Below are 24,067 nucleotides of genomic sequence, written 5' to 3'. Positions count from 1 at the left end.
AGGAAAGGCTGGATATGACACTCAGTGCCATGGTCTAGTGGTGGTGTTGGGTCATAGGTTCGACTCGATGATCTCAAGGGTCATTTCCAACCCAATCAGTTCTGTGATTGTGTGTCAAGGTGTGAGGGCTGCTGGCGAGGCTGGGGCCAGCCCTGACCTGGCCAGCAGCTCCACTTTGGCTGCCTCAGAGGCTGGAAGGATCCCAGGGTGAGCATGCACCCCTGTGCTGCACTTCCTTAGGAAGTGGGATAAAAATAGGAGTGGGATGGGCGGCTGGGCCTGTCCCCACCTCCATGGCTTTGTTCTTTGGCTGTTCCCACACACACCCTGGCCCCAAGCACTCCTCACCCCACTCCTGCCCCTGGGACAGTGCCAAGCCCAGGTAGGACTCTCCCCTCTCCAGAAACCGAGGTGCATGGTGCTGGATCTGCCCATGGATGGTGTCTCCTTCCACCCCCCAGGTGCATGAGAGTGTGTTCACGGTTGTTCAGCCCCTGGAAGTTTCTAGGGACACAGGTTGCATCAACTGGCTGGTGATCATCAGAGACAAGGCTAGAAGCCTGCAGAATGCAGCGTGCAGCCCTGACAAAAATCTCTCCTGTTCCAGCCTTAGTGGTAAATCTACCCAGGAGGATCAGGCTCAGCCACCCCAGAGAGGGGGGACTCTTCAGGGGACTGCTTCTGGTTTCCATTCCTGCTCAATTCAAAGCATTGCTGGCCCTGGTGCCACCTCCAGCCTGTCACAGTTCACCTCAGGGCCAGGTCCCAAACACAGCAGAGCACTCAGGCCCCCTCTCACTGCCTCCCCCAAAATGGACAGCCCAGCCCCTGCTCTGTGGAGCACAGGGGTCACTCAGAAGCAGAACGATGCAGATGTTCCAGTATGGGTCAGTGCAGGCAATGCAGAGTTATTTAATCTGGGCCCTGAGGAATCAGACTCCTGTCTCTCGTTTTTACCTTTTCACCCAGGTCCCTCCTTGTCTCTGCTTGTTAGCTCTTGTCCTCCTGTGCCCTCCAGGCTTGCAATTATCCCAATCCACGTGCTTGCCTCTCGTCTGGCCCCATAAATCAGCGCTACCAGCACCACTCCCCTCCCTGCAGGACATGTCCCAGCCTGCCAGCCTCACCACAGCTCTCTGATCCCAGGAGACACATGAAGTTTGCAGGAGAGGGGGGATAGGGAGCTAGAGAAGGGGGCCAGGACCCCCGGTTGGGATGGGGCAGTGCTGCTAGGGGACTTTGCTCCCAGGGACACTGCTGCAGCACAAACACATACAGGGAGAAGAGATGATATCACAACCTGGCTTTGTGTGAGCTATTCAGGGCCTTTTTATTATTATTGTTATTATTATTATTATTTTTCTTTTCCGCTCCTCCAGCTCTGAACAATGACTGTCCCGGCAGAGCTGCGGTTCACACCATTGTGTGGGGCTGCCCTGCCTCAGGAAGGGGCAGATCTTTATCACCCCGGGCTGACCACGAGTGAGCTCATGTCTGATGAAGGAAGCAAGGAACACCTTGCTGGCAGCCTGGAGGTGCCCTCCATGCACCTACCCCCAACCTCTGCATTTAGGGGAGGCCCTGGGTGCTAGTTTAGCTCTGCCAGGCAACAGGAGCCCACCCAAACCAGCCATGTCCCACCCAGCCCTGCAGGGCTACCAACCAGCAGAAACCACTCCAGCTGTGGTGCAGCCCCCCAAACTCTGCTGGGGCTGCCTTCTGCCTGTCCCTGCTCCCACCTGGGCACAGTGACAGTGGTGGCATTAGTGCCTCTCCCACTGTTTACCCAGGAGCAGGTCTAACCTGCCCACAGCTGTTTGCTTTTCTCCCTAGCCCTCTCCAGCCCTAAAACTGTGGCTGTGGGGCAGACAGAGGTGAGGTGGGGAGCTACACCCAGGAACAGGCTGGCACTCCTGAGTGTGTCCCAGCACCACGGGAAGGTAGGGAGGAGCCCTGTCCTCCAGGATACATCCTGGGTGGCACAGCACAGCTCCAGCTCTCCAGGCACAGCAGGTGAACAGGGCTTTTCCTGCACACAGAGGCTTTTTGGGATGATGCTGGCTTTTCCCCCATATGAGCAGGCATCATCTTCCCCAGGCTCTGTGCTGCTGTGCAAAGAACCTGGAGCCATCAACCGCTCCCCATGGCACCACACATGGTCCCAATGTTCACGGAGGGATCCTGCCAGCATCTGGGTGACAGCTTAGCTGGGTGGCACCATGCCACTGTGCCCCAGCCCACCCAGAGACTACAGCCCTCACCTGCTACATCACCTGCAAGAGCAAGGGGGTTCAATGTCTCACCTCACCTCCTGTGAGGTGACCCTGCAGCCACTGAGAATGACAGGGACCTGCCCATCCACTCCGCTCAGGGGACCAGGCTGGCAGCACTGCAAGCCACCCACCAGGTCAAGAGGCCCTCGGGGCTACCAGCAGCACAGGGAGCTGGTACTTGCCCACGGGTGCCCCACGTCCGTGACCCTGCCCTCTCTAAGTGGCCGGTGCTTGCCGGGGCACACGGTTCCTCTCGCTGTGGGCTTTGGCTGTCCGTCCCTTCTTGGCCACATCCACACCAGCCAGGACCAGCTTAGCCTGAGCCAGTTTGCTCTTGCGGTGGTGAGGACGGCTGCTGCACCAGAGGCGGGCACAGTACTCCTCCACCTGCCGTGGGTTTTGGGAGCTGATGAGGTGCATGATGTCCTTGAACCAGGTTTTGGGAGCCTGTGCCATCAGCCGGGGCTTGGGGCAGAGCAGGTGTGGCAGCTCGTCGGCTCGCCCCCGGGGGAAGGTGTGTGCCAGCTGCTCACTGGCAATCACCTCCAGGGTGATCTTGGCCACCGTCTGGGTGAAGCCATGCTCCAGCGTTTTGCAATAGTAGATGCCAGCGTCGTGCCGGTGCAGCTTGCGGAAAAGCAGCCCGTGCTCCGTCTGCAGGATCCGCTCATCTGTCTTTACCTGTCAGCCACCGTGAGGTTGGGAGGGTTCAGGTCTGGCCCCACATCCCTCCAGTGTCCCCACAAGGGGAGCAAGGGCAAGGGAGCCTCACCTCATCCCGCTGCTCATCAGGGGGCCTCTGGACAAACCACTGCACGCTGGCCTGCGGGGACCGGGGCACGCACTCCAGGAAGGTGCTGTTGTCCTCTGCCCCATAAAGCACCTTCTCCTCAACACTCTCAAAATCATCCACTAGGGCAAAGACAGGCACAGGCTCGCAAGGAGGGCAGAACCAAGCTTCCACCTGCCCAGGTGTCAGTGCCCCTTGGCCACCATGAGGTTTCATCCCCTTCTCTCCCAGTGGCCAGACCCAGCCCCAGCAGCACCCACCTTCTCTTGGGGCATGCCCTGGTCTATGAGATGGGACAGATGAGGGTGCCCATGTGGAATGGCTACAAGCCCCTCTGTGTGCTAGGGCTTGCATGTCAGGACATCTTGAGGCACCTGGAGGAGCCCCTCAGCCCTGTGGGCCCCCCAGTGTCTCACCAGTCAGGTTCTGGTCCAGACACTGGTGTGCAGGGTTGCTGTGGCGGGCGTCCTGGCGGCGATGGCGGCGCTTTCCGGAGGGCTGGTAGTGAGTGCAGGCAGTGCCATCCCAGGCACAGTAGGGATCCCTGGCCAGGCAGCATTCAGCACAAGCAGTGCCGTAGGACTCACACTGGTGCAGCCGTACCTGGGCCATCGCTAGGCTGGAGCCCACGTAGAGTGTTTGCTGGGGGAACAGCACCAAGGTGGTGATGCTGGCCACCCCCATGGGCTTCATGCCTGGGTGCCCAGCCAGGACACCCCAGGGCAAGCATCACATGGTTTTAAGAGGCTGGTGACCACAGCTGGTTACCTGCCCAGTCCCCAGCCCCATGGCCGAGCTGTGTCTGTACTCACACGCTTGACAGAGATCTCCATCTGTGTGATGGGCACAGGCATCTGTAGGGGAGGGGAGTGGACATCAGGCTGGCATAATCCTCACCACAGACAGCCCAGCTCATTCAGAGCCACCAGGGCTTGGCAGAGCACCAGGAATGTTTCGGGGACGGTGAAAATACCCCCAGCCACCCTCTGCCCTAACAACCCTGAGACCTTCCAGTGACCAACAATGCAGTGACAGCCCTGAGCCTCCATCCCCACGTGTCCTCAACCTGAGCCCACCTCACTGCCCCTCCCTTGCAAGTCAGGCAGTAAATGTCACCTTAAAAACCTGCAGCTCCTCGAGGACAACTTCCTCAGTCACGGCTGAGTTTGTCTTCTGCATGACCACCACCTTCAGCACCGAGCCAGCATCTGGGGGCCGAGGAGGATGGAGGTGTGAGCACCCTACATCACATATCCCACTGGGGCCCCCAGCTCTGCAGCTCCTTCCTGCACTCTGCTCCTGCTGCTCACCTGTGCCGAGGAAGAGGATGTCATGCTGCCCGTCCTCAGCCTCCACCCTGTCCACCACGAGCTGGCGCAGCCGGTGGGGCAGGTCAGTCTTCACGAGGAGGGGCCGGCGGTGCCGGGGGTACACGGACTTGTACATGAGGGGGTGAGCGCGGGCGAAGTGCAGCACCTCGTCGGGGAAGTCCTTGGTGCTGCTGTACTGCTTCCGAGGCTGATTGGTGGTCTTGCTGGGACACTGCAGGGACAAGAGGGGACCAGCTCAGCCCAGCCACCACAGCACCGCCTTCTAGTTTGGAACCCGTATTTTCCACCCTTTGCCAGACCTTGGCAAACCACCAGCTGACCTCTCCAGCAGGTGAGAAGATGGGGGATGGCTCCATCACCGCCCCAGAAGAGCAGCTGGAGGAGCAGAGGGGACCTGGAGCTCCAGGGAGTCACTCACCACACCCGGCCGTGGGTAGGGCACCCTGCCCTCGTAGGCACCCCACTGGTGGTGGGGGCTCTCTCGGTGGGCAAAGGGGCCATTGAAGACCTCCCGGATGTCAGCCATGCGGTACACACAGACAGCAGAGCCCTGGAAAACGTGGCTGCAAGGGGACAGAGGGTGGTTGAGCAGAGCCATGCTTGGCACTGCTGACAGTGGGAACACTGACATCCCCATACAGACCAGGGGAGCAGCAAGCAACTGTTTGTGATGGTGACAGAGCAGGTCATGGGCAGCTGCAGCTGGATGTCCCCAGAGGCTGGAGCTGAACCACCCACCTGACGGTACTGAAAAGGGCATAGATCTCTGGGTTCTTCCCATCCTTCGTCCTCAGCAAGAAGACATCCTCTGGAAATGAAAGCATGGGTTTTTCCTGAAATCCAACTACACGAGTAACCACCAACCGAGTAGCCCCAGTGAGATACAGCTCCATGCACACCTTACCCAGCTCATCAAAGTAGGTGTCAATGCCACCAGGGCCAGGGACAGAGCACACCAGCCGGGCCTTGTTGAAGGTACTCCACTTGTTGACCAGCACCCTCTGACCACCAGCATCATTCTGCAGGGACAGAGAGTATCAGGGCCCCTGCTATGACTTGGTGCATCCCTGTCCCCCATGGTCCCACTAGCATCTTACCACACAGACACGCCCCACACGGCTGACAATGGCATGCTCCTTGCTGTCTGCCTCCACCACCTTCTCCGTGAAGAAGAAATAGGCTTTGTCATTGTCCCAGTCATCGTTGTCTGGGATCAAATGGGCTGCCACAAATTTAGGATCTACAAGCAAGAGCCGAACACGTCAGGTGGGGAGAGAGGGCACAGTCACCACCTCCAATCCCCAGTCCGTGCTGAGTCTGGATGCCAGCCAGGACCACCCCCAGACCTTGCTGCCCTGGTGCCTCTCCCTGCTCTTAGCTGGCCTGGGGGATGCTGCACCATGACCACAGGCACTCTGGCCACCACAAGGTTCATGGCATTAGCCCTGCTGGGGGAAGTGGGGGTGCAGAAGGAAGCTGTTACCGTTGAGTAAGCGCTGGTCCACCTCTGTGCGCAGGGCGGAGCGGGTCCCCATGCTGCGGAAAACACCGGCATCGCGTCCCAGGAAATCTGCTGTGAGGCCGGCGTACAGCTCCCCACCTGAAAAAACACCCAGCTGGCTGTGGTGGACCATCCTTGGAACACACCCCAGAGGCTCCCAGATGCTGAGGAAGACAACTCACCGATGACAGTGCTGGCAAAAGCACGGCTGGGCTCATGTGGGCACCTGCCCCGGCCGGTCTCCATGCTGGCAGGGTCCAAGCTGAAGGTGTGCTGGGGAGGAGAGCAGGCAGGTGAGCCCTGGGCTGTGCCCGGGCATGCAGGGGTCAGTTCTGGCCCCTGCCCAACTTGCACCTCACTCAGTGCACCCAAAGGACCACCTGAAAGCAGGATTTGAGGCGAGACTGATCCCATGAGAGTGTGCAGCAGCTGAAGGGGCCCTGCCAGCCCCGTCGCTTGCCCGCCTGCCTGGTCAGAGTCATCATGGTACACACAGGGCTCCCGCTGCCCAGACAGGGCCAGGCTGTGGGGAGGGCTCTGAGGGGTGTCCTGCCATTCCACCCCAGTCAGCTTGATTTATGAGCAGTGAGCAGGGAGAGGAAAAAATGCCACCCCCGCCTCAGCTCCTGGCAGGACACCAGCCCCTGAGGACATGTCTATAAAGGGAATTCCAGGCCAGACAGGTGGGAAAGCTGGACAGGGGGTAGCAGAAGGACAAAGGGACAACAGCTAGCTGGTTCCCGAGATACTCCTTCCCACCAGTATTCTAGTTAGAGTAAACTACACATCCAGTGTCCCCATGCAGTCCCAAGGCCCCTCAGGACACAGGCAGGCAATGGGGATCCACATTCCAGGGGTGTCCTGCTGGGAATGCTGCCCTACCTCACCACGGTGCCCCACGTAGATGAAGGTGCACATGGGGTGGAAGGCGCCTGTCCCGCAGGCCAGCAAGTGTGTCCGGTTGTAGGGATGCAGCACACGGACATAGTTGGCACAGTCAGTCTGGGGGGACAGCAGGGGAGAGAAGGGTCACCAGGTATCGGTGCTTTGCCCAGCCCCAGCTCCCTGCCTCTGCCTGTGGCCCTGGGACAGGGGGTGAGCCCCACCCCTGGGATCTGGGGTGGCAGCTTGTGCCCACTGACAGGGCTTATATGGACTTCAAATGGGTGCACCCCACCCCGCTGCAAAACTACAGGACTTTTTACTGATCCTCCTGCTACATGGGATCCAGTTTACACCTGGGCATCTCCTGCCCACAGGCACCTGTGCACTCACCCTGTTCCACAGTCCACACTAGCCAGGGGAGCAACATCACCTGCCCTGCAAGCTCCAAACCCTGCCCCAAACCCCTGACACCCAGGACGTGACCAGATGCAGGGACATCCTTCCCTGTCATGTTCCTGCTTACGCCAGGGATGAAACAAAAGGAGGAAACAGTGGAGACAGAGACCCACAGGCATCCTGGGCTGCCTCCAGAACAGCCCTGGTCGCTGCTGTCTGGAATTGTCCCCTTCTCTGGAGGACGGCAGCAATGACATTCCCAGGGCTGGAGACCTGCCACCTCTGACTTTGTGCATTCTCTCCTGGCAGTTCCCATTGGAAAAGGGCTCCCATCCTTCTCCACCATTAGTTTGGCAGTTCCCCCTGGCCAACGCCAGCCCTGCCTGCCCTCCATTGTCCCCTCCACAGCAGGATGCGAGGCCCCTCATCTGCTGGGAACACCGCTGCCGAGCCGCCCCAGGGGTTCCCAGCCTCCTGCTGTTTATTTTCCCTTTGCAAAGAGCCTCTAAAATAGCAAGTGAAAAAAAAAATATGTTCAAGAAAAATAAAAAGTTGAGCCTGCCCTGGCTCGGATCTGTCGGTGAGAGCGGGTAAAATAAACACAGAGAGCAGAACAGGGACTCCTGGGAGTAATTTGTCTGGGCCAGGAGAGCCTTGGGGACTTTCCCCCCACCACAGTCCTATTTCATATTGGGGAAGGGGGATGCAAAGAGGGGTAACGTTTAGGGAACCAAACCTGAGCCAGTTACAGATTTCCCACTATCGGGGATAGCCTGGATAGGCCAGGCAGGGGGTCTGGAGCACAGTATGGGGGTTTGGAGCACAGCATGGGGGTTTTGGTCCCTCCAAGCTCTGGTCCCAGAGCCCAGCTATCTCTGCCTGCTCATGCAGCCACATTGGGACACACTGGCCACCACTCTGTGGCCACAGGGCTGAGCAGAGCAACTGAGGCAGGATTTCCAGAGCCTGGAGCAAGCCTCTTGCATGGCCAGGACTGGCCAAAGACTCCCTGCCTCAGTTTCCCTCTTGCACCAGGATTAACTGGCTCCTGAGCCCCAGGGCCATCCCTGGCAGGTGACATGGCACAGCCCCAACATGGGGGAGCCATCTGGGACAAGAGGATCCCCCAGCTCAGAGCAGAGCACACACTGGGAGAGACTCACCTCTGGGTCCTTCCCCTTCTGAAAACACTCCTCCGTCTGCCCAGGGCGGGGTGGCCAATAGATCTGGAACACAAAGGGTCTGTTGGAGCAGGGAGTGGGGACAGCAGGGACTCAGCCATGCAAATCCCCAGACTGCCAACGGCCAAGGGCATGGAGAAAGGGACAAAGAGAGGGACTACAGCCCCCTGGAGCCCACCCAGCCTAGGACTCCCACTGACAACCCCAGGACCCTTCCTCCTGGGGAGAGGCATCCTGGCAGTCACAGCCTGCAACTGGGCTGGATTTGGGTGGTCGTGCTGGGGATGGCTGGAGCTGGCCTGGAAGGGGGTAGGCTTGTGGGTGGCCTGGGGAAAGGGTGCCCAGGGGACATCAGGAGTGATGGAGTCCATGTCCCCATGGCCTTTAGCAGCTCTTGGACCAAGGGCAGCTCGGGTACACAAGTCCTTGACCCCACAAACAGTGACCCAGCACTCCAAGGGGCACTTCATTTCCTCCTTCTCTTTCTTCAGCTAGAAACATCCCAGAGCCGTGTTTGAAAAACAAAAAGTCAAAGTGCAGAGGGTGAAAGAGGAGGGGAGCCACCACCCATCACCATCATTCTGGTCCATCACCTCTCCCACCAAGGAACAGGAGAGATTTGCGGACTTTGCCAGGTGAACCCTGGCATAACTTCTTGCAGCGATGGATCCCTTTAGCTCCTTGTCTCTGCAGGCTTTCAGCTGAGTATTTGGCCTGTGAGGGGGATGCCCAGATAAGGATGGGCAGCACTCGATCTCCCAATGGCAGTTTTTTAGAAAAGTGGAGTCCAAAACAATGCTCAGTACCCAGGAATCACTGGTGAGCTGTACCACCAGTTTCCCAGGTTGATGACATGACAATTGCCGGCTAATTTCCCTCCAGCCACCACAGCCAGCCTGCCCTTGCCAGGCACTACAAGTTTACAGAATAATTTTGAGGCACTTGAGATGAGGCCATCCCCAGGGCAGATGTTGTTTCAGAGTGACTTGGCCCGGCTCAGTTAGGCACCAACAGGTCCACAGGGGGCCAGGGTGGGGACAGACACCCCAGGATGCTCAGCAGCACCCAGCTCACCTCCTTGGCATCTGCACTGGCCCCATCCAGGAGCAGGGAGTAGAGCACATCCTTGCCCCCAATGAAGAGTCGGTCACGGTACTCGTCCAGATAGAGGGAGCGGAAGCCCAGGAAGCCACGGTGACCAAAGAAGAGGACAGAGCGGTTGGTCCCTAAAAGCTCTGCCAGGAAGAGATGAAAGCATCAGCAGAAGCCATCCCAGCCCCAAGGGTTCCTCTGAGCTGCTGCTTCTGAGTATTACGGAGCTGTCCTGGAGTCAGCAGAGCTGCTCACAGCCACTCCACACTGCAGCATCTGTCTCCATCCCTTCCTGGAGGCACGGACATCCCAGCCTCAACCTGGCTGGAGTGCTGCTCTCCCTGCCAGCCAAGGACAAAGCTGCAGAGCCAAGAAGCAGCAGCAGCCCAGGAAAGGTTGCCACCCCTGGCAAGGTTTGGCTGAACCACCCCAGACTCCCACTGTGGCTGTGCCATCAGCCCCAGGCTGGGCTCACGCAGAGCTGGGATTGTGGTGAGACCGGACACAGGGTGGGCAGACAGCAGGTCCTGTCCCTGCTGGGTGCCAGCCAAGCACACAATAGCAGGCACCCAGCCAGTGCCATGGGGAAACTGCCACACAAAACCCGCTGCCGCCACTGCCACCAGAACTCACTGACAGGGAGGATTCCACCATGGCACAGACAAGGCACTTGGGGAGAGGCAGCAGCATGGGGGTAACCCAGGGATGGACAGGCTGCACCCCTGAGATGGACATCACATCCCAAAGCAACAGGGTCTGACAGCCAAAGCCCCCAGAGCAAGACCAGGCCTGAATCTTGCTCCAAGGGGACCCTCACAGCGATGATGACACGGAGGCAGCAGCTCCAGTGGTTTCCAGTGGGAAATTACTTTCAGGGTCATCAAGCCGTCACGGTGGCGCCCACACAGCTGCCAGAGGGAGAGGGCCAGAGGGAATGGCTCAGCTTCACGGGGCTCTGAAAACCCATCCTGACCCCAGGCCAGGCCACTGTGCCTGCCAGACAGAGAAGGAGGAGGAGGACAAAGTACTATTGATGAGCACAGCTCTGTCCCCAAACACCCTCCAGCCCGGAAGACTGCCAGCCACTGCTGCTGACCCCAGGGAAACACCCAGCCCAAGCATCTCCCACACACGTCCCCATAAGAGGGGAGCTGGTGCTGGGACAAATCCAGTTGCCACAGATCAGGACAGTGTGGGGTACCAAGTCCAAGTCCTCCTCTTGCTGGGGGGGACATTTGTCATAATTTCCCATCCTGGTGGAAAATGCCTACCCTAGGGCCTGCAAGGGAGACAAGGTCCATCCCTAGCAGGGGACAACAGACACCTTCACCCCATCATACACCCTATCCCAGCTTAGGGGCAGTCCCAGCACCCTAACTGGTGATGCCAGTGGCACCAGGATACAGCCCCAGCAGCTCCATCCTCATCGGAAAGGCTCCTGTGCTTGCACGCAGAGCTGGCTCCAGGCAGTGGTGGTCCCTCCACCCAGCCTGGCACCCTCCTCCCTGCATCCTCCCACCATCAGGTCCTCCCGTATCGCCGAGTCCAGCCCAGGAAAACGCCTTCATCTCCTTCTATTCTTGCCTAGCAATAATATTTTCCCAGCTCAAAACAACACTGGTAAAGTCGGCAGGCTCCTTTTATTGTTTCAGGCGAGGCTTCCCCTTCTCCCCCAGACCTGGTGAATTCCTCTGGCGCCTCGGGTTACACTGGCTGAGGGCGCCTTCCTCTTCAGCTCCCCAGGGAACAGCCCCTTGCCATGCCCCATCCATCCCCGGGACACCTTTGCCCCCCACGGGAGCCACCCCCCAAGTGAGGATCCTTCAGGAGGGACAGCCGAGAGCACAGGGCAACGCTTCTGGTCCACACAAGAGCAAAATGCTCTTTCCCCTCTTATGAGCCACTGCTGGAAGGCGAAACAAAAGGAAAAGAGTGGCTTGAAGTGTGAGGGCGAGCTGGGTACGTGGCCACCATCGCACCCACAGCACAACGCCTGTCCCTGTCACCCTCCAGAGTCACCTCACCGCCAGAGCCACCAGCCACGCAGAGCCCAGGTCGAGGAGCTCTGCGCAAACAGCTCCAGCTCACCACGATTTTAATCTCAGAGGTTCTAATGCCTTTAATTGAAATTTTCTTTTTTTTAGTTCCCCCGGGGAGAAGGCGGTGGCAGAATTTGTTTCATGGGAAATTTCAGTTTCTGTTTCCAATTTGGAAGACGAACGGAATAATCAGCTTAACGAAAGAAAAAAAAAAAAAAAAAAAAAAAGCAGCAAGCTTCCAAAGGTGACTCGCTCGCTCCCCGTGGGAGGCTGGGGAGCTTCCACCCCGCCCCGGGCAGCTCCTCGCACCTGGGAAGCGGCTCCGCACGGCTGGACTTTGTGCTGGAGTGGATCAGACACTGAGCCAGACCTGAGCCCCACGATTCACCCCTGCTAGACCCCAAATCTCCTCACCCTGCTGTCAAGCCCTACCTGAGGAAACCGGATCGCATCACGGGGCAGAGCCATGAGCCCTCCCGGACCCCCAGGATAAGGGGATGGGGGGCACTGCGTGCCTCAGTTTCCCGTTCAACAGAGAGGCAGCCCTGGGGTCACCTGCTGTGCCCCAGGACAGAGCAAGGGATGCGGCCAGAGCCGGGAACGCAGCCCAGGCAGCAGAGGAGCAGACCTTCCCTGGCACTGCAGCTGCGAGGCTCTGAAGGTGCTGGGCTACCCAGGTCTTTCCCCCTTCTGGGAAAGAAGGGAGAAGATATACATTATGCAATTTATTTTATGTTGGTTTTTTTTAGAGCAGGTTCGTTGCTTTGAGGCCAGGAGGAGATTGAGGCGCCCCAGGCTCTGTCAAGTTTGGCTGGAGCAGCCCATGGTTGGCAGAGCAGGGGATGCGGCGAGCCAGAGCAGGATCACAAGGAGAGTTTTAATTAAAAGCAAGCACTGCCCCCGCAGCCCCCGAGGGGCCCCGGCACCCCAGCACCCGCACCCTAGCACGACTCGGAGGGTGCAGCCCGGGGACCAGCCGAGGGCAGGACGCTGAGCACCCACCACTCCGGGGGACCACCCACCCACCCAGCACTCGAGCCAAAGCGTGCCGGGGCCAGAACACCGCCGTGCCTCAGTTTCCCTGCGCTCCGCGTGGGAGACGATTCCCCACGGGAAGCGGCGGGGCTGGCACAGAGCCGGGCGGCACATCCCCTATCCCCGGTTCCTCTCCTCCTTCTCCTCCCGTCCCGCGTGGGGAGCAGAGGGTGCCGGCAGCCACCCACCCAAACCGCAGCCCGAGCCCCCAGCACAATTTGCCCACCAACCGCACCAAAAAACCTCCGCAACTCGGGTGCAGCGCCCGCAGCTGAGGCTCCCCAAGTGCCCACCCTGAGGACACCCCTCCATGAGCAGCCCCCCGGCCCGCAGCAGGTGCCCCCGGCCCGGCTCACCGCGGTAGGACAGGCGGAGCCGGGGCAGGCTGTGCCCCGCCGCCCAGAGCCAGCACAGCCACAGCGACACCGCCACCGCTGCCCGCATCCCGCCGCCGCGCCCTCGGCCGTCGGTGGCACCGAGCTTTTATGGGGCCGACATCCGACCGCCCCCGGCCCGCCCCGGCCCGCCCCGACCCGGCCCCGCCATACCCCATCCCTGGGATGCGCGGGGGGACGGCCCCATCTCCCGGGTGACCCTGAGAACTCCGCACACCCCCGGACTGTCCCCTGCCAGCAACGCTTTAGACGGTACCGGAGTTCCCTTTCCTTGAAGGGACGCTCCCATCTGGCTCATCCCTGAGGATGGGCAGCAAGGGAGGGAAGCTCTGGTACCCCAGCCTCGCACTCCTGGAGGAGTAGGAGAGGGCATGCAAACCTGCTCCCCGAGAAGGATGCTCAGCGTGGTGTGAGCTGCAAGCACCACCAAGCACACAGCTGTCCGGTCCCATCCCTGCCAGGCAAGCTGGGGACAGCAGGCCAGCTGGGGAAGGGGACTGAGTAGAGTCGAGGGGGGCACAGGGTGCCACACAGACAGGACAGGGGATGCACCTCTGTCTGCCTGCAAAGGTGCCAACACCTTGGGCAAGGACCCTGGCCAGCAAGGACCCCACAGTACCCACACCACTCCCATGCCATCCTCCCCCGGGGCTGATGAGTGGTTGGATGAGACCTCATAGAATCCCTGCCGGCTTCCCCCAGGAGTCTCATCACAGGGGGCAGGTGTGTCCCACAACCGATAACCTTGGACTACCCCCTGCACTGGATGGAGGGGAAGGAGCAGAGGAGCTGGTGGTTTCTCTCTCAGTGCTTCATCGCCACCAGCCTCATCTCTTCTCCCAGCCCGTCACGGGGCAGCCTCATTATTCCCAGCACCCCAACGGTTCCAGCAGCTTTCTTAATTAAAACAGAGGTCAGGACGCTGGGGCCCTGCTCACCCCCAGCCTTTTGTAATGGAGCAGCTCTGGAAGTCTCCCAAACAGTGTAAAACCACCCCAATTGACTCAGTGGGCTCCTGGTTTCCCCAAGAAACCACACGGGACAGATCCCACACACCGGGATGCTGGGAACCAGCAAGGAGGAGATGCAGCCGATGGCAGCTCTGGCAGGTAAGCAGAGGTGCCTGCCCAGACCTGCACACTGCCTGCCCTGACCAGAGGGTCTGTGGAAGCTCAGGAGGGAGGGAGGGAGGGAAGGAGCAGGATGAACCCCAGCACCAATCCCCCGAGGCTGATTGGGAGCAGAGGCCCCTCAGCCTGCCCAGGCAGGATCCTGCCTGCATTGCTGTCATGCAGGCAATAAGCCCAGGGGAGGAGAAGCACCCCAGCAAACTGCATTGCACAAGGAAATCCACAGCGCCTGGGTGAGCCCCATGGGCAGCACCATCATGGACAGATAGACAGACAGACAGCCCTGCTCCAGGCTGTGCTTACCAAGAAGATTTATTGATAGGGAAGGAGGGTGGATAGCACTGGCCCCAGCTCTCCCAGCAAGCAGGCAGGGAGGCAGGACAAGGCGTGGGGAGGCAGAGTGGGGCTCTGGCCCCTCACTACCCAGCCAGTGCAGCCAGCCATGGCAAAGGGACAGGGGGAGGCACTGACAACACCAGGAGAGGCTGGAAGCACCTGGGCATGAGGCTGTACTGGCACCTGGCCAAGGGAGACACAGTCCCATGGGTGTCACCATCAGACCAGCCCTGAACATAGCCAATGTGGCATGATGCCATCGACCTCCCCAGCACGCCCGCAGGTATTTGCTGTGCCCAACCCCTGCCTCTCTTCTTAAAGCCTTGGGTCTCTCTGCTTGGTACCCCCTTCCTGCCCCTTGCCAGGCACTCAGCCCTCGGCAGGCAGCGGGGGCACTGAGGCCAGGGCAGTCAGGAGCCGAGCATAGATCTCAATGCCCCGCAGGAAGACTTGCTCATTCAGGAACTCGTTGTGGTCATGGAGCAGCACCGGGGTGCGGTTCATGGGTGAAAAGCCAATAGCAGGGTGTCCTGCCTGGAGATGGAGAGACACAGAGCGAGGTCAGAGCTGGCATGGGCACCACACGCCCCCTTTCACCTGGACACAGCTCCTGCTTGGGGCTGCAGGTCTCACCCCAGGTGAGGGACCTGTGGCAGGCTGGCATCACACTCACCGCTCGGATGTAGCGGCTGTCGGTGGCAGCTGGGAAGATCTCGAGCTTGAGCTGCAGCTTCCTGTCAAGAGAGACCCTGTGTCAGCATGGACACAGGGCCAGCTGAGACCTCCTCCTATTCACATCCCATGGGCAAAGAGACTGTGGCAGGACATCCCTCAGCCCTGCAGGACACTCAATCCCACCCCTTTTGGGGCAACAGAGAGATGCTTTGGCAAATTGCAGGGCTTCCCATCCCAGCCCCTGACCTCAGAGACTCGCAGGGACCACATGGCTTCCACCAGAGGATGTCCCTGCCAGTGTCCTGCCCTTCCTGGGGACACTACTTACATGTCCCTACAGACCCCACTGAAGGCCTTCCACCATGGGTCTGACTCCTCAGTGGAGGTGATGTGTTGGTCCATGCATTTCTGACAAGAGGGAGAGGGCAGATGAGGGGCTGGCATTTGGCAGGGGAGGGACAGGGACAATATGCCCATGTGGCTGAGATCCCTCACCTGGTGGAACTCATAGGTGACACCATCTCCTGCACCACGGCACCATGTGGCCACCTGCTCCTCGAAGGCCTGGGGCAGAGACCAGAGGAGGGGTGTGAGCAGGCTTCTCTCATCCCACTCCTCTCCTGGGTGGGGCTGGCATGGTGCCCACCTTCAGGTCCACAGTGGGTGGGATGCGGATGTCGAAGCCAGCAGCCATCTCAGAGGGCACCACGTTGAAGGAGACCCCCCCCTCCAGCATGGTCATGTTGAGAGAGGTGACATCCCCTAGGGTCAGGCTTGAGTCGGACTTGAGCCTTGGGGGGATGCAAGGGACAGTCACTATCTGCCCCCTGGAGAGAAGTGCTTCCCAACCCTGCCGTCACCCAAAACGGGGAAACTGAGGCACAGGGCAGCAGCACCAGACCACAGCTTGGCCTGGGATCCCAAAGGCTCCCTTCATAGCCTGAACTAAGCCACTGCCATCCTGCTGCCCATCTCCTACCTCTGCTTCTCGCTCTCCCTGAAGGCCAGGAAGGAGGTGATGACTTTGTGCTGGGGAGGGAAGGGCAGCAGGTGAGGACCAGCCCCATGGGCAGGTGCCTGACAGCCCAGGGCAGGCGGGGGGGGTGCACAGGATGTGCCCCCTCTCTTACCATCTTCTCAGCTGCTGTGTTGCTGATGAAGCGGGACCCATGCCCAGGGCTACCCATGCACTTCACCTTTATCCCTGCAGCAGTAGAAGTAGAGGGAAGAGTTGAGAAGAAAGCCTGGGGTAGCATCAGTGCCCCAGCACCCAGGGGAGCCAGGGACAGGGCACTGAACACACAGATACTCACACCATGGGCTCCTCTCGCCATAGAAAACACTGAAGGTGTCAGATGGGCTGGCCAGGCCTGTGGTGGGCACAGACAGGGAGTCAGGGGGGCATGGGGGTACCATGATGTGCCCCCTCTGCTCTCTCCTGGCAGCACTTTCCTCCAGACTGGCACCGTGCTGGTCACTGCCCAGGGGAAGTATCCCCCAAGGGGGACCCTGGATGCATGTGGGATACTGGTGCCTGGGGAGTGATGCCAAGAGGAGTGTGTGCCAAGAGGAGACACGTCCCTGTGCCAGCCCTACCACCACTTACCCTCATCCATGGCAAAGCCCACGTTGAGTGCTTTGAACTCAGGGCGCTTCACGAACATCTCCATGCCCTTGTGTCCACCCACCTCCTCATCTGTGGAAGAGAGTCTGGCATGGAGGAAGGAACTGGAGCATCCCCCAGCCCACCACTTAGTCCTCCTTCCATGCCAGCCTGGATGCCATCAGCACACCCAATGTCCTTGGACATGGAAACCTCTCCAGCCTTGAGCTAGCGGAGGTGAAGATCTGGGGAGCATGGCTAGGTGGTGCCTGGCTGCCATGGGAGACTCCAGAGCACCACCCAGCTGCCAGCCCCTCCAGTACCTCCTGAGAGGGGACAGCCTGGGGACTCACCAGGCACAAAGGTGAGGTGGATGGTGCGGGCAAAAGACTTCCCTTCTGTCTTCAGCCTCCGGATGGCTTCAAGGTACCTTGCAAGGTAAGGTAGTGTACTGTCATTGTGGAGGAGAGGAGCTTGTGTGCTCTGAGCCACCTCAGGGCAGGCCGAGCAGTGGCACCTCTGGCCCCAGGGACCCTGGGGAAAGTGACATCCTGTCCTGCATCACTCAGAGACACCACCAGCACCATGCTCACCCAGCAGGTGCAGAGCCCTCCACTCACTGGATGGAGACGCACTTCATATCCTGAGCACCCCGAGCATAGATGTTGCCTTGCGAGTCTTTAACTGCCTCAAAGGGTGGGTAGGTCCAGTGCTCCTGCAGGGAAGAGCAACCATGATGGCAGAGGAGCACAGATGGCACCAGCTACCATCCACCCCGTCCTCCTCTCCCTGCCCTTCCCAGCCCTCTCCCTGTCCCAGCACCTCGAAGACAGGCACAACATCGGTGTGAGAGTTGAGAAGGATGGAGCGCAGACGGGGGTTCGTGCCCTGCCAGGTCAGGATCAGCACTACACGGCCCTGGCATACCTGTGGGACAAAGGCAGGATATCACCAGGGTCCAGGATGGGGACAGGAAAGCTTGGAGCAGCAGGCTGGAGCCAAAAAGCATCAGCTTGGGAAAAGTTTCTGGATGCCACATGCCACTCCTTTCTCCACTGGGAGAGGGCAGCATTAGAACCAGGCCTGTCTGAAACCCCACAGCCAGACAGAGTCTGGATGCAGGTACCAAACCTGGCTGCAATTCAGAGGAGGAAAGACAAACCCAGCACCTTCCCCTGGTGCCCAGGAGTCTCCCAGGACAGCCGGGTGCCCAGCAGGAAGGACGGCCCCAGCCCACGTGACACTGCCAGGTCCCCAGCTAAGCACAGCACAGGCAGCTGCAAAGGTCAGCAGGGAGCAGCCAGAATACTGGCTTAAGGAAGGGCTCAGGTCACAGGGGATTACAGCCAGAGGGCATTCACTCCTATCCAGCTCTGGGTGCAGGCAGAGCAACATCCTGGTAACTAAGGACCCAAGCACAGGTGGATAGGTGGATGGATGGGTGGACAGACTGAGGGCTGCTTCTTGGCTTGCTCACCTCCACTTTTTGGCAGGCCAAGCCCAGGTCGGTGCCGACACGCTCCAGAAACTGGACAGCCGCATCTGGGGAAGAGTGGGGACGCCCAGAGTTACATCAGGGTCTCTCATTGCAAACCCTCAGGAACCCCAAGGCTCTGTGGGTTCCCAGACTGAGGAAAGAGGTGACAAAAAAGGACAGGTGCTGCAGGTCTTGGACACAAGAAGTGCCCATGAACAGGAATGAGAGCAGCTCATCACCATCCCTTTGGGATGAGGACTTGAGAAATATGAAAAAAAAATTGAATGGGGATGAGTTCAGGGGAAATGTTTTTCCAGTGAAGTTTAGGGAGCTCCTCACCAATAAAATCTGCTTTACTAAACCAGGACAAGTGGGACAATGTCAGCAGAAGGAGATCTACACAGAAGGAGATCACCCATCCCAGAGCCAGGGCAGCAGGGAAAGGGGAACAAGGGGCACAGGGCTAGAAGAAGCAAACAGCAGCTCTGAGGGCACTTGAGATGTCCCTGCCCCAACCAAAGGCACCAGCAGAGATAAGGAACAAAGGAGTTCGCTCTTAACACCACGATCAAAACAGCCCCAGTACAGGACTTGGGCAGTTGGGTCCAAAGATCAGAGCTGCAAAGCCACATTACCCGATCCCCACATGGCTCCCCATCCTGTCTCCCCATCCTCACCATAGTCAGGTTTAGGGTGGACAGTGTCAATCCTCAGGTACTCCCGGAAAAGTGTAACCGAGGGGTTCTCTGAGGCCCCCGTGCTCTTCCCAGGCTTCCCAGGTGCCATGCCTGGGACCAGGGCTGCAAAGCTCTGGAGAAAGAGCTGCAAGATGGTTAATCACCCACCAGCCCCTCCAAAGTCCGCCGACATGCTCAGTCGTCACAGAAACAGAAGGGAGATGGGGCAAAGGTCTCCCCCATGCAGCTCCTGTGACACTGCCACCACGAGAGAAATCCCCCCCACCTGGGTACAGGGTAGGATGGGGCATGCCCCCCACACTGTCCTGTCATTCTTCCCCCAAAACACATGCTCCTGCCCCAAACACAGTGCCAGGACAGCTATGATGCCTGGGCAAAGGGTGAAATCCAGGGAGGGGCTAGCTGGGAGGAAAGTGGGGTAACTAGGTGGGGGAGTATGAAAAAGGGTAAAGGGGAAGAAGGGTATGTTGGGATGGGAGACGGGGTAGTTGGGATTAGTGAGGGGTTAGAGGTTTGTGGGAATGCTGGGGGATGCAGGCAGGGAAGGTGGGATGCTGGTGTAAGGGGGTGTGGGTAGGGACTGTGGTTAGGGGTGCAGGGGCATGGTGGCAGGGGGAGCAAAGGGGCAGAAGTGGGGTATAGGGGTACCATAGCTGGGGTGCCAAGGGGCACAGGTAGGGTGCAGAGGTACTGCAGCTGGAATTCAGGAACACCATGGTTAGAGCTGTGGGCAGTGCAGCGTCCCGCACGTAGGGCTGCAGGGTTACCGTGGGCAGGGGGGTACGGGGTGAAACAGAGGGCAGGCAGGGCACCGTGGTTAGGGCTGCAGCAGCTGCGTTACTGGGGTGCAGGCGTAGCATGGGCAGAAGGGCACAGGGGTGCTGGATACTGTCGTTAGGAGCGCATGGTTAGGGGTGCAGAACAGTGGGGTAAGGGAGTGCAGGGGAGTACAGGAGGGGTGCGGGGGGGGCAGCAGGGTACCTTGGCCCGGGCTTAAGCGGGGCGAAGGCACCGGGGCACCCACCCAAGGGGCGTCTGTGCTGCTGCCCGACCCCGCTGCTCGCCCCCGCCGTCCCCGGCCCTACCTCAGCGCTGCCGCCGCCGGCGCTGCCCGCCCGGCCCCGCTCCGCCCGCTCCGCTCCGCTCCGCCCCGCCGGAGCAGCGGGCAGGAGGCGGGCAGGGGCGGGCAGGGGAGGAGCGGGGGAGCAGGACGGGCAGCGTGCTGCACGGGGCACAGGGCACCCTCCTGCCCGTACACTAGCGGCAGAGACATGGGGCTGGAGCTCGAGGAGCCCCGCGGCGCTTGGGGACACACGCAGAAACCAGAGCAGCATCAGTTTATTGGCCTCATGACAGACGACACCCTGTCCTGCCAGCAAAGGACAGCTCCAGTCGTCCCCCCTCCATGCTGGGAATATGCCAGGAGGGAACAGCATCCCTCATGCCAGCTGTTTGTGCCTCCCAGTCCCTCGGACGCCCCATCCCATCTGCTTGGCAGGGAGGAGGCAGTGCTCACTTCAGCTGGCTCAGGAAACCCAGCAGGGCCTCGTGGAAGTCCTCTGGCTTGTCCAGGTAGCAGGCATGGCCAGCACCAGACAGCACGGCCACACGGTGCTCAGGGAGGTGCTGGAGGTTCTGCAGGGCCTGGGGAGCCAGCCTTGTGTCACGGTCACCGTACAGGATCAGGGTGGGCGTCTTGGTAAGGAGAGAGAGAAAACAGAGCAGCTGTCAGACGGGTAAATGGCAACACACTCCCCCTGGACTATGCCCACTTCCATCCATTGCCACAGGGGCTGCAAAGCTGAGGGGAGGCAGCTGCCAGCACCCCCACGAGCTGGGGGTTACAGGATCCTCCCACTCACCCCAAAAGAGTGCCACCCTCCACATTGCCCCGCTGGCCCACAAGGCTCGCCAATATTCAGGACAGCCCCCAAGAGCCCAAACACCCACCTGGACTCCCCGGTACTGCTCAGCAGTGTAGTCCTTGGTGCCCACAGGTGCGATGGGCACAAAGCCAGCCAGCTGGTCCCCGTGTGCCAGGAGGAAGGGCAGGGCAAAGCGGCCGCTCATGGAGGGGCTGACGAGAACAGGTCTCTTCATGGCCAGTTCCTGGAGGACATGGTCCAGGAAGGTCCTCCGTCCCTGTGCTGTCACCACCGTGTCCACTGGGGGCGAATCTCCATAGCCTGGTATGGGGAAGAGGGCATGGAGTGGTCAGGGGACATTGTGCAGCCTGCAAAGGTCTCTCCTCACCAGGGTTCAACGGCTTGGCAAAAAAATGAATGTTTGATCAAGCCCCAGGGTTGTACAGTCACAGCCATCACTGCCCCAGGACACAGACAAATCCCAGGCACACTGCCACAGGGGTCACCAGTAGCATCCAGAGTTCTCCCTAAAGAGATCCAGAGCCCAGCAGTGACTAAGGCAAGGGGCTGGAGCTGCCCACAGTGATCAGCTAAGCACAGTGCCATGGTCCTACCAGGCAGATCTATTGCGACCGCACGGTAGCCTTCTCCAGCGAGCAGTGCTAGCGTGCCCAAGGCCTCCCACGTCTTGGAGGTGAACGCCTGGCCGTGCAGGAACAGGACATCGGGCCTGCGTGGGGGAAGACAGGCAGGAAGGGCTCAGGAAGGCTGCACGGCAGAAGACCGACCCCCGGGCCTGCCACCCCCCAGCTGCCGGCGGGCTGACCCACCTCCCGGGGCCCACAGCTGCTGCGGGAACCTCCCTGTAGAACACGGGGGCCTCTCCCGCAGCCATTCCCGTGCGCACGGTGCCGTTGGCCACCCGCCAGCCCCGCTTCCCCTCGTCAGGCCGGGAGCGCCGGGAGGCCGGGAGCCAGAGGTACAGGAGGACAGAGAGGAGCGCCCCGAGGAGCAGCAGCCCCAGGCGGCTGCGGGCAAGCAGCATCTCCGCTCCCGCTGGAGAAGGAGAGCGGCAGCGCGGGGCTGCGGGACCCCAGCCCCGCTGCTGCGGGAAACAGGTCCCAGTCCCCGCTGCTCCGCTCAGCTCCGGCCCAGCCCGAGCCCCGCCCGGCGCTGCCGGCCCCGCTCGGCCCCGGCCCTGCCGCCCCCCGCCCGCCGCGCACGGGCCGCGGCGCCCTCGGGCCCCGCCTGGCGGCAGCTCGCGACATTACAGCGCCGAAGGACGGAACGGCTGGGGCCCTAGCGGAGTCCCGGCTCGGGGGAACGGCCGGGGCTCGGCTAAGCCTGGCAGAGCTCGGCAGAACTCGGCTATGTTCGGCAGGGGCTCGGTGGCTCCCGCCAGAGCTCGGGCAGGGCTCGGGTTGGGTTCTTTCCGTCATGGCAGAGATCGGGTTTCACTCTACAGTGCTCGGCCTGACTCGGTAAAATTCGTGTAGGGCTGGGTTTCGCTCGGCAAGACTCGGCTTCGGTCGGCAAGATTCGGCGTTGCTCGGGAAAGCTCGGCTTCGCTTGGCAGAGCAGGGCCGGGCTCGGCGAGGCTCGGCCAGGCGAGGCCCCAGCGGTTCCCGGGGACGCCCCGGACCTTGCGCTCCATGAGGCGGTGCCGCCGTTCTCTCCCCCGCCCCGCCGGTCTTTGGCCCCGGGTCGCGGTACCCCCAGTCCCGTGGTGCGGCGGGGAGGAGGCGAGCGGCGGCCGGCCCCGTGTGCGGAGCAGCAGGTAAGGGCTGCAGGGCCAGCGATGGACGGGGAAACTGAGGCAGGGGCGGGCCCGCGAGGCCACCTGGCATATCAGAGACCCCGGTGGTGCCACCACAGTGAACATGATGCCGGTGTGACCCCTCATAGCCGTCTTGCCTTCCTGCCACCACCGGGCCTCGGCAGTGGCAGAATGCCCATCAGCCCTCCCACCTCTCACCCCCCTGAACAGCCCCCCGGCCCCCAGGCATGGCCACCCCGCAGATCACCGAGAGCACCGTCACGGTGCAAGGACAGACCCTCTTCTACCGGAAAGCTGAGCCAGCCCAGGCAGTGCCGAAGCTGACAGTGCTGCTGCTGCATGGCATCCGCTTCTCCTCCGAAACCTGGCTGCAGGTGGGGACACTCGCCACACTGGCCGAGAACGGCTACCGAGCTGTGGCCATCGACCTGCCGGGTAAGGTGTGGTGAGCACAGCGTGGCCAGGACGGCAACCCCAGTGTCGTGCTATGCTGTGTTGTGCTGTGCTGGCTTCTCCCAGTCACTGAGGCTGTGTGAAGCCTGACAGCCACTTGTGTCTCCCATGATTCAGGGCTGGGGCGCTCGAAGGATGCTGTGGCCCCAGCACCCGTGGGCCAGCCAGCACCGGCGGCGTTCCTGAAGGCAGTTTCAGAGGCTTTGTGCCTGGGTCCAGCTGTGGTGATCAGCCCATCGCTCAGTGGCATGTACTCACTGCCCTTCCTCTTAGAGCACAGCCAGCTGTTCAAGGCCTATGTACCTGTGGCACCCATCTGCACTGAAAAATTCACAGCGGAGCAGTATGCCCAGATCAAAGTACGGCCTGGAAGGGCACTGGGGAGGTCAGGGAACTGGGAGGGGATGGTGAAGAAGGGACCTTGCCTCTGGGGTTGAGCAGGGGAAAGACTAAACATGCCAGAAACCCTGTTGCCACTGAAAGAGGGAAATGTGTTCATGAAGGAATGTAGATGTGGAGAAGTGGGAGGTAAAGAGGGAACAATTCAAGACCCAGGAATCTGAGCTTCAGTTTCCCTTTGTCATACTGGGTGGGGGAGAAGGGCAAGTGTCTCCCCTCCAGGGTGTCCCTGGCCAGAAGGAACGAGGGCCTGGGTGACACTTGCAGGCTCAGGGTGTATTCCCCCTCTACAGACCCCCACGCTGATTGTGTATGGGGACCAGGATGTGGAACTGGGGCAGACCAGTCTGAACAACCTGCGCCATCTCCCTGAGCACCAGGTGCTGATGCTGCAGGGTGCAGGACACCCCTGCTACCTGGACAAGCCCAATGAGTGGCACCGTGGACTCCTGGCCTTCCTGCAGCAGCTGAAGTGAGCAGGATGGGACCACAGGGCAGGGGGATGTGGCCAGCCCACCCACCCCTCTGCCTGCACATGCACCCTTGTGCCAATCCAGGTGCTAGGCTGGCACTCACTGCACTGGCCAACACCAGCACCCACCCCTCTTGAGACCAAATAAAACCCCAAGCTCTGCCACTGCTTTCCTGTCACATTTATCCTGCTTCTTTTCCACCTTTCCCACCTTCTTCCCCCAATCCCTACCTCCATGGCTGCTGTCCCACACGGGTTTTGGGG

At 60.4% G+C, this 24,067-nt stretch overlaps 4 protein-coding genes across 5 annotated transcripts; 1 reads left to right on the top strand and 3 right to left on the bottom strand.

Moving 5' to 3' along the window:
- Positions 1-1,217: 1,217 nt before the first annotated feature.
- SEMA3G (semaphorin 3G) lies at positions 1,218-12,968 on the bottom strand. Its single transcript, XM_033071905.2, has 16 exons — positions 12,880-12,968; positions 9,432-9,592; positions 8,340-8,402; positions 6,778-6,897; positions 6,078-6,168; positions 5,878-5,994; positions 5,492-5,634; positions 5,299-5,413; positions 5,133-5,202; positions 4,813-4,957; positions 4,374-4,605; positions 4,180-4,271; positions 3,876-3,917; positions 3,480-3,705; positions 3,046-3,185; positions 1,218-2,954 (listed from the first exon to the last, which is right to left on the bottom strand). Exons 1-16 carry the CDS (start codon positions 12,965-12,967, stop codon positions 2,490-2,492), a joined length of 2,310 nt encoding a protein of 769 aa, XP_032927796.1. The 5' UTR covers position 12,968; the 3' UTR covers positions 1,218-2,489.
- Positions 12,969-14,342: 1,374 nt separating this feature from the next.
- LOC117002678 (aminoacylase-1-like) lies at positions 14,343-19,957 on the bottom strand. Of its 2 annotated transcripts, none has more exons than XM_033072018.1 (15): positions 19,923-19,957; positions 18,817-18,949; positions 18,140-18,204; positions 17,485-17,589; positions 17,283-17,377; positions 17,016-17,092; positions 16,666-16,755; positions 16,373-16,429; positions 16,190-16,263; positions 16,039-16,088; positions 15,706-15,850; positions 15,555-15,623; positions 15,388-15,467; positions 15,058-15,118; positions 14,343-14,918 (listed from the first exon to the last, which is right to left on the bottom strand). In XM_033072018.1, the coding sequence occupies exons 2-15, from the start codon at positions 18,923-18,925 to the stop codon at positions 14,754-14,756; spliced, it is 1,242 nt and encodes a 413-aa protein (XP_032927909.1). In that variant the 5' UTR covers positions 18,926-18,949; positions 19,923-19,957; the 3' UTR covers positions 14,343-14,753. The 2 variants fall into 2 exon arrangements, with proteins under 2 accessions (XP_032927909.1, XP_032927908.1); XM_033072017.1 differs by having other exon boundaries at positions 18,817-18,961; positions 19,923-19,956.
- A 202-nt stretch (positions 19,958-20,159) lies between these two features.
- On the bottom strand, positions 20,160-21,876 carry ABHD14A (abhydrolase domain containing 14A). The gene is made up of 4 exons (XM_033071637.1): positions 21,533-21,876; positions 21,317-21,432; positions 20,788-21,023; positions 20,160-20,532 (listed from the first exon to the last, which is right to left on the bottom strand). The coding sequence occupies exons 1-4, from the start codon at positions 21,745-21,747 to the stop codon at positions 20,350-20,352; spliced, it is 750 nt and encodes a 249-aa protein (XP_032927528.1). The 5' UTR covers positions 21,748-21,876; the 3' UTR covers positions 20,160-20,349.
- A 526-nt stretch (positions 21,877-22,402) lies between these two features.
- On the top strand, positions 22,403-23,968 carry ABHD14B (abhydrolase domain containing 14B). The gene is made up of 4 exons (XM_033071599.2): positions 22,403-22,479; positions 22,690-22,914; positions 23,050-23,291; positions 23,625-23,968. Exons 2-4 carry the CDS (start codon positions 22,707-22,709, stop codon positions 23,805-23,807), a joined length of 633 nt encoding a protein of 210 aa, XP_032927490.1. The 5' UTR covers positions 22,403-22,479; positions 22,690-22,706; the 3' UTR covers positions 23,808-23,968.
- The last annotated feature ends 99 nt before the right edge of the window (positions 23,969-24,067 follow it).

This window comes from Catharus ustulatus, chromosome 13 (assembly GCF_009819885.2).
Source record: "Catharus ustulatus isolate bCatUst1 chromosome 13, bCatUst1.pri.v2, whole genome shotgun sequence".
NCBI classification, from domain to species: domain Eukaryota; kingdom Metazoa; phylum Chordata; class Aves; order Passeriformes; family Turdidae; genus Catharus; species Catharus ustulatus.
This window is presented reverse-complemented; position numbering and strand designations above follow the sequence as displayed.

Coding starts and splice junctions, on each gene's coding strand:
- SEMA3G (XM_033071905.2), bottom strand. CDS start 12,967: ATGCGGGCAGCGGTGGCGGTGTCGCTGTGGCTGTGCTGGCTCTGGGCG. Junction 6,169..6,777: donor ACGTGGGGCACCGTGGTGAG/GTAGGGCAGCAT, acceptor TCTCCTCCCCAG/CACACCTTCAGCTTGGACCC. Junction 5,203..5,298: donor CACCTACTTTGATGAGCTGG/GTAAGGTGTGCA, acceptor TTTCATTTCCAG/AGGATGTCTTCTTGCTGAGG.
- LOC117002678 (XM_033072018.1), bottom strand. CDS start 18,925: ATGGCACCTGGGAAGCCTGGGAAGAGCACGGGGGCCTCAGAGAACCCC. Junction 17,093..17,282: donor ATGAAGTGCGTCTCCATCCA/GTGAGTGGAGGG, acceptor TTACCTTGCAAG/GTACCTTGAAGCCATCCGGA. Junction 16,430..16,665: donor GGGCTTTGCCATGGATGAGG/GTAAGTGGTGGT, acceptor TGCCCACCACAG/GCCTGGCCAGCCCATCTGAC.
- ABHD14A (XM_033071637.1), bottom strand. CDS start 21,747: ATGCTGCTTGCCCGCAGCCGCCTGGGGCTGCTGCTCCTCGGGGCGCTC. Junction 21,433..21,532: donor GCAGCTGTGGGCCCCGGGAG/GTGGGTCAGCCC, acceptor TCCCCCACGCAG/GCCCGATGTCCTGTTCCTGC. Junction 20,533..20,787: donor AGCAGTACCGGGGAGTCCAG/GTGGGTGTTTGG, acceptor CTCCTTACCAAG/ACGCCCACCCTGATCCTGTA.
- ABHD14B (XM_033071599.2), top strand. CDS start 22,707: ATGGCCACCCCGCAGATCACCGAGAGCACCGTCACGGTGCAAGGACAG. Junction 22,915..23,049: donor TGTGGCCATCGACCTGCCGG/GTAAGGTGTGGT, acceptor CCCATGATTCAG/GGCTGGGGCGCTCGAAGGAT. Junction 23,292..23,624: donor AGCAGTATGCCCAGATCAAA/GTACGGCCTGGA, acceptor CCCCCTCTACAG/ACCCCCACGCTGATTGTGTA.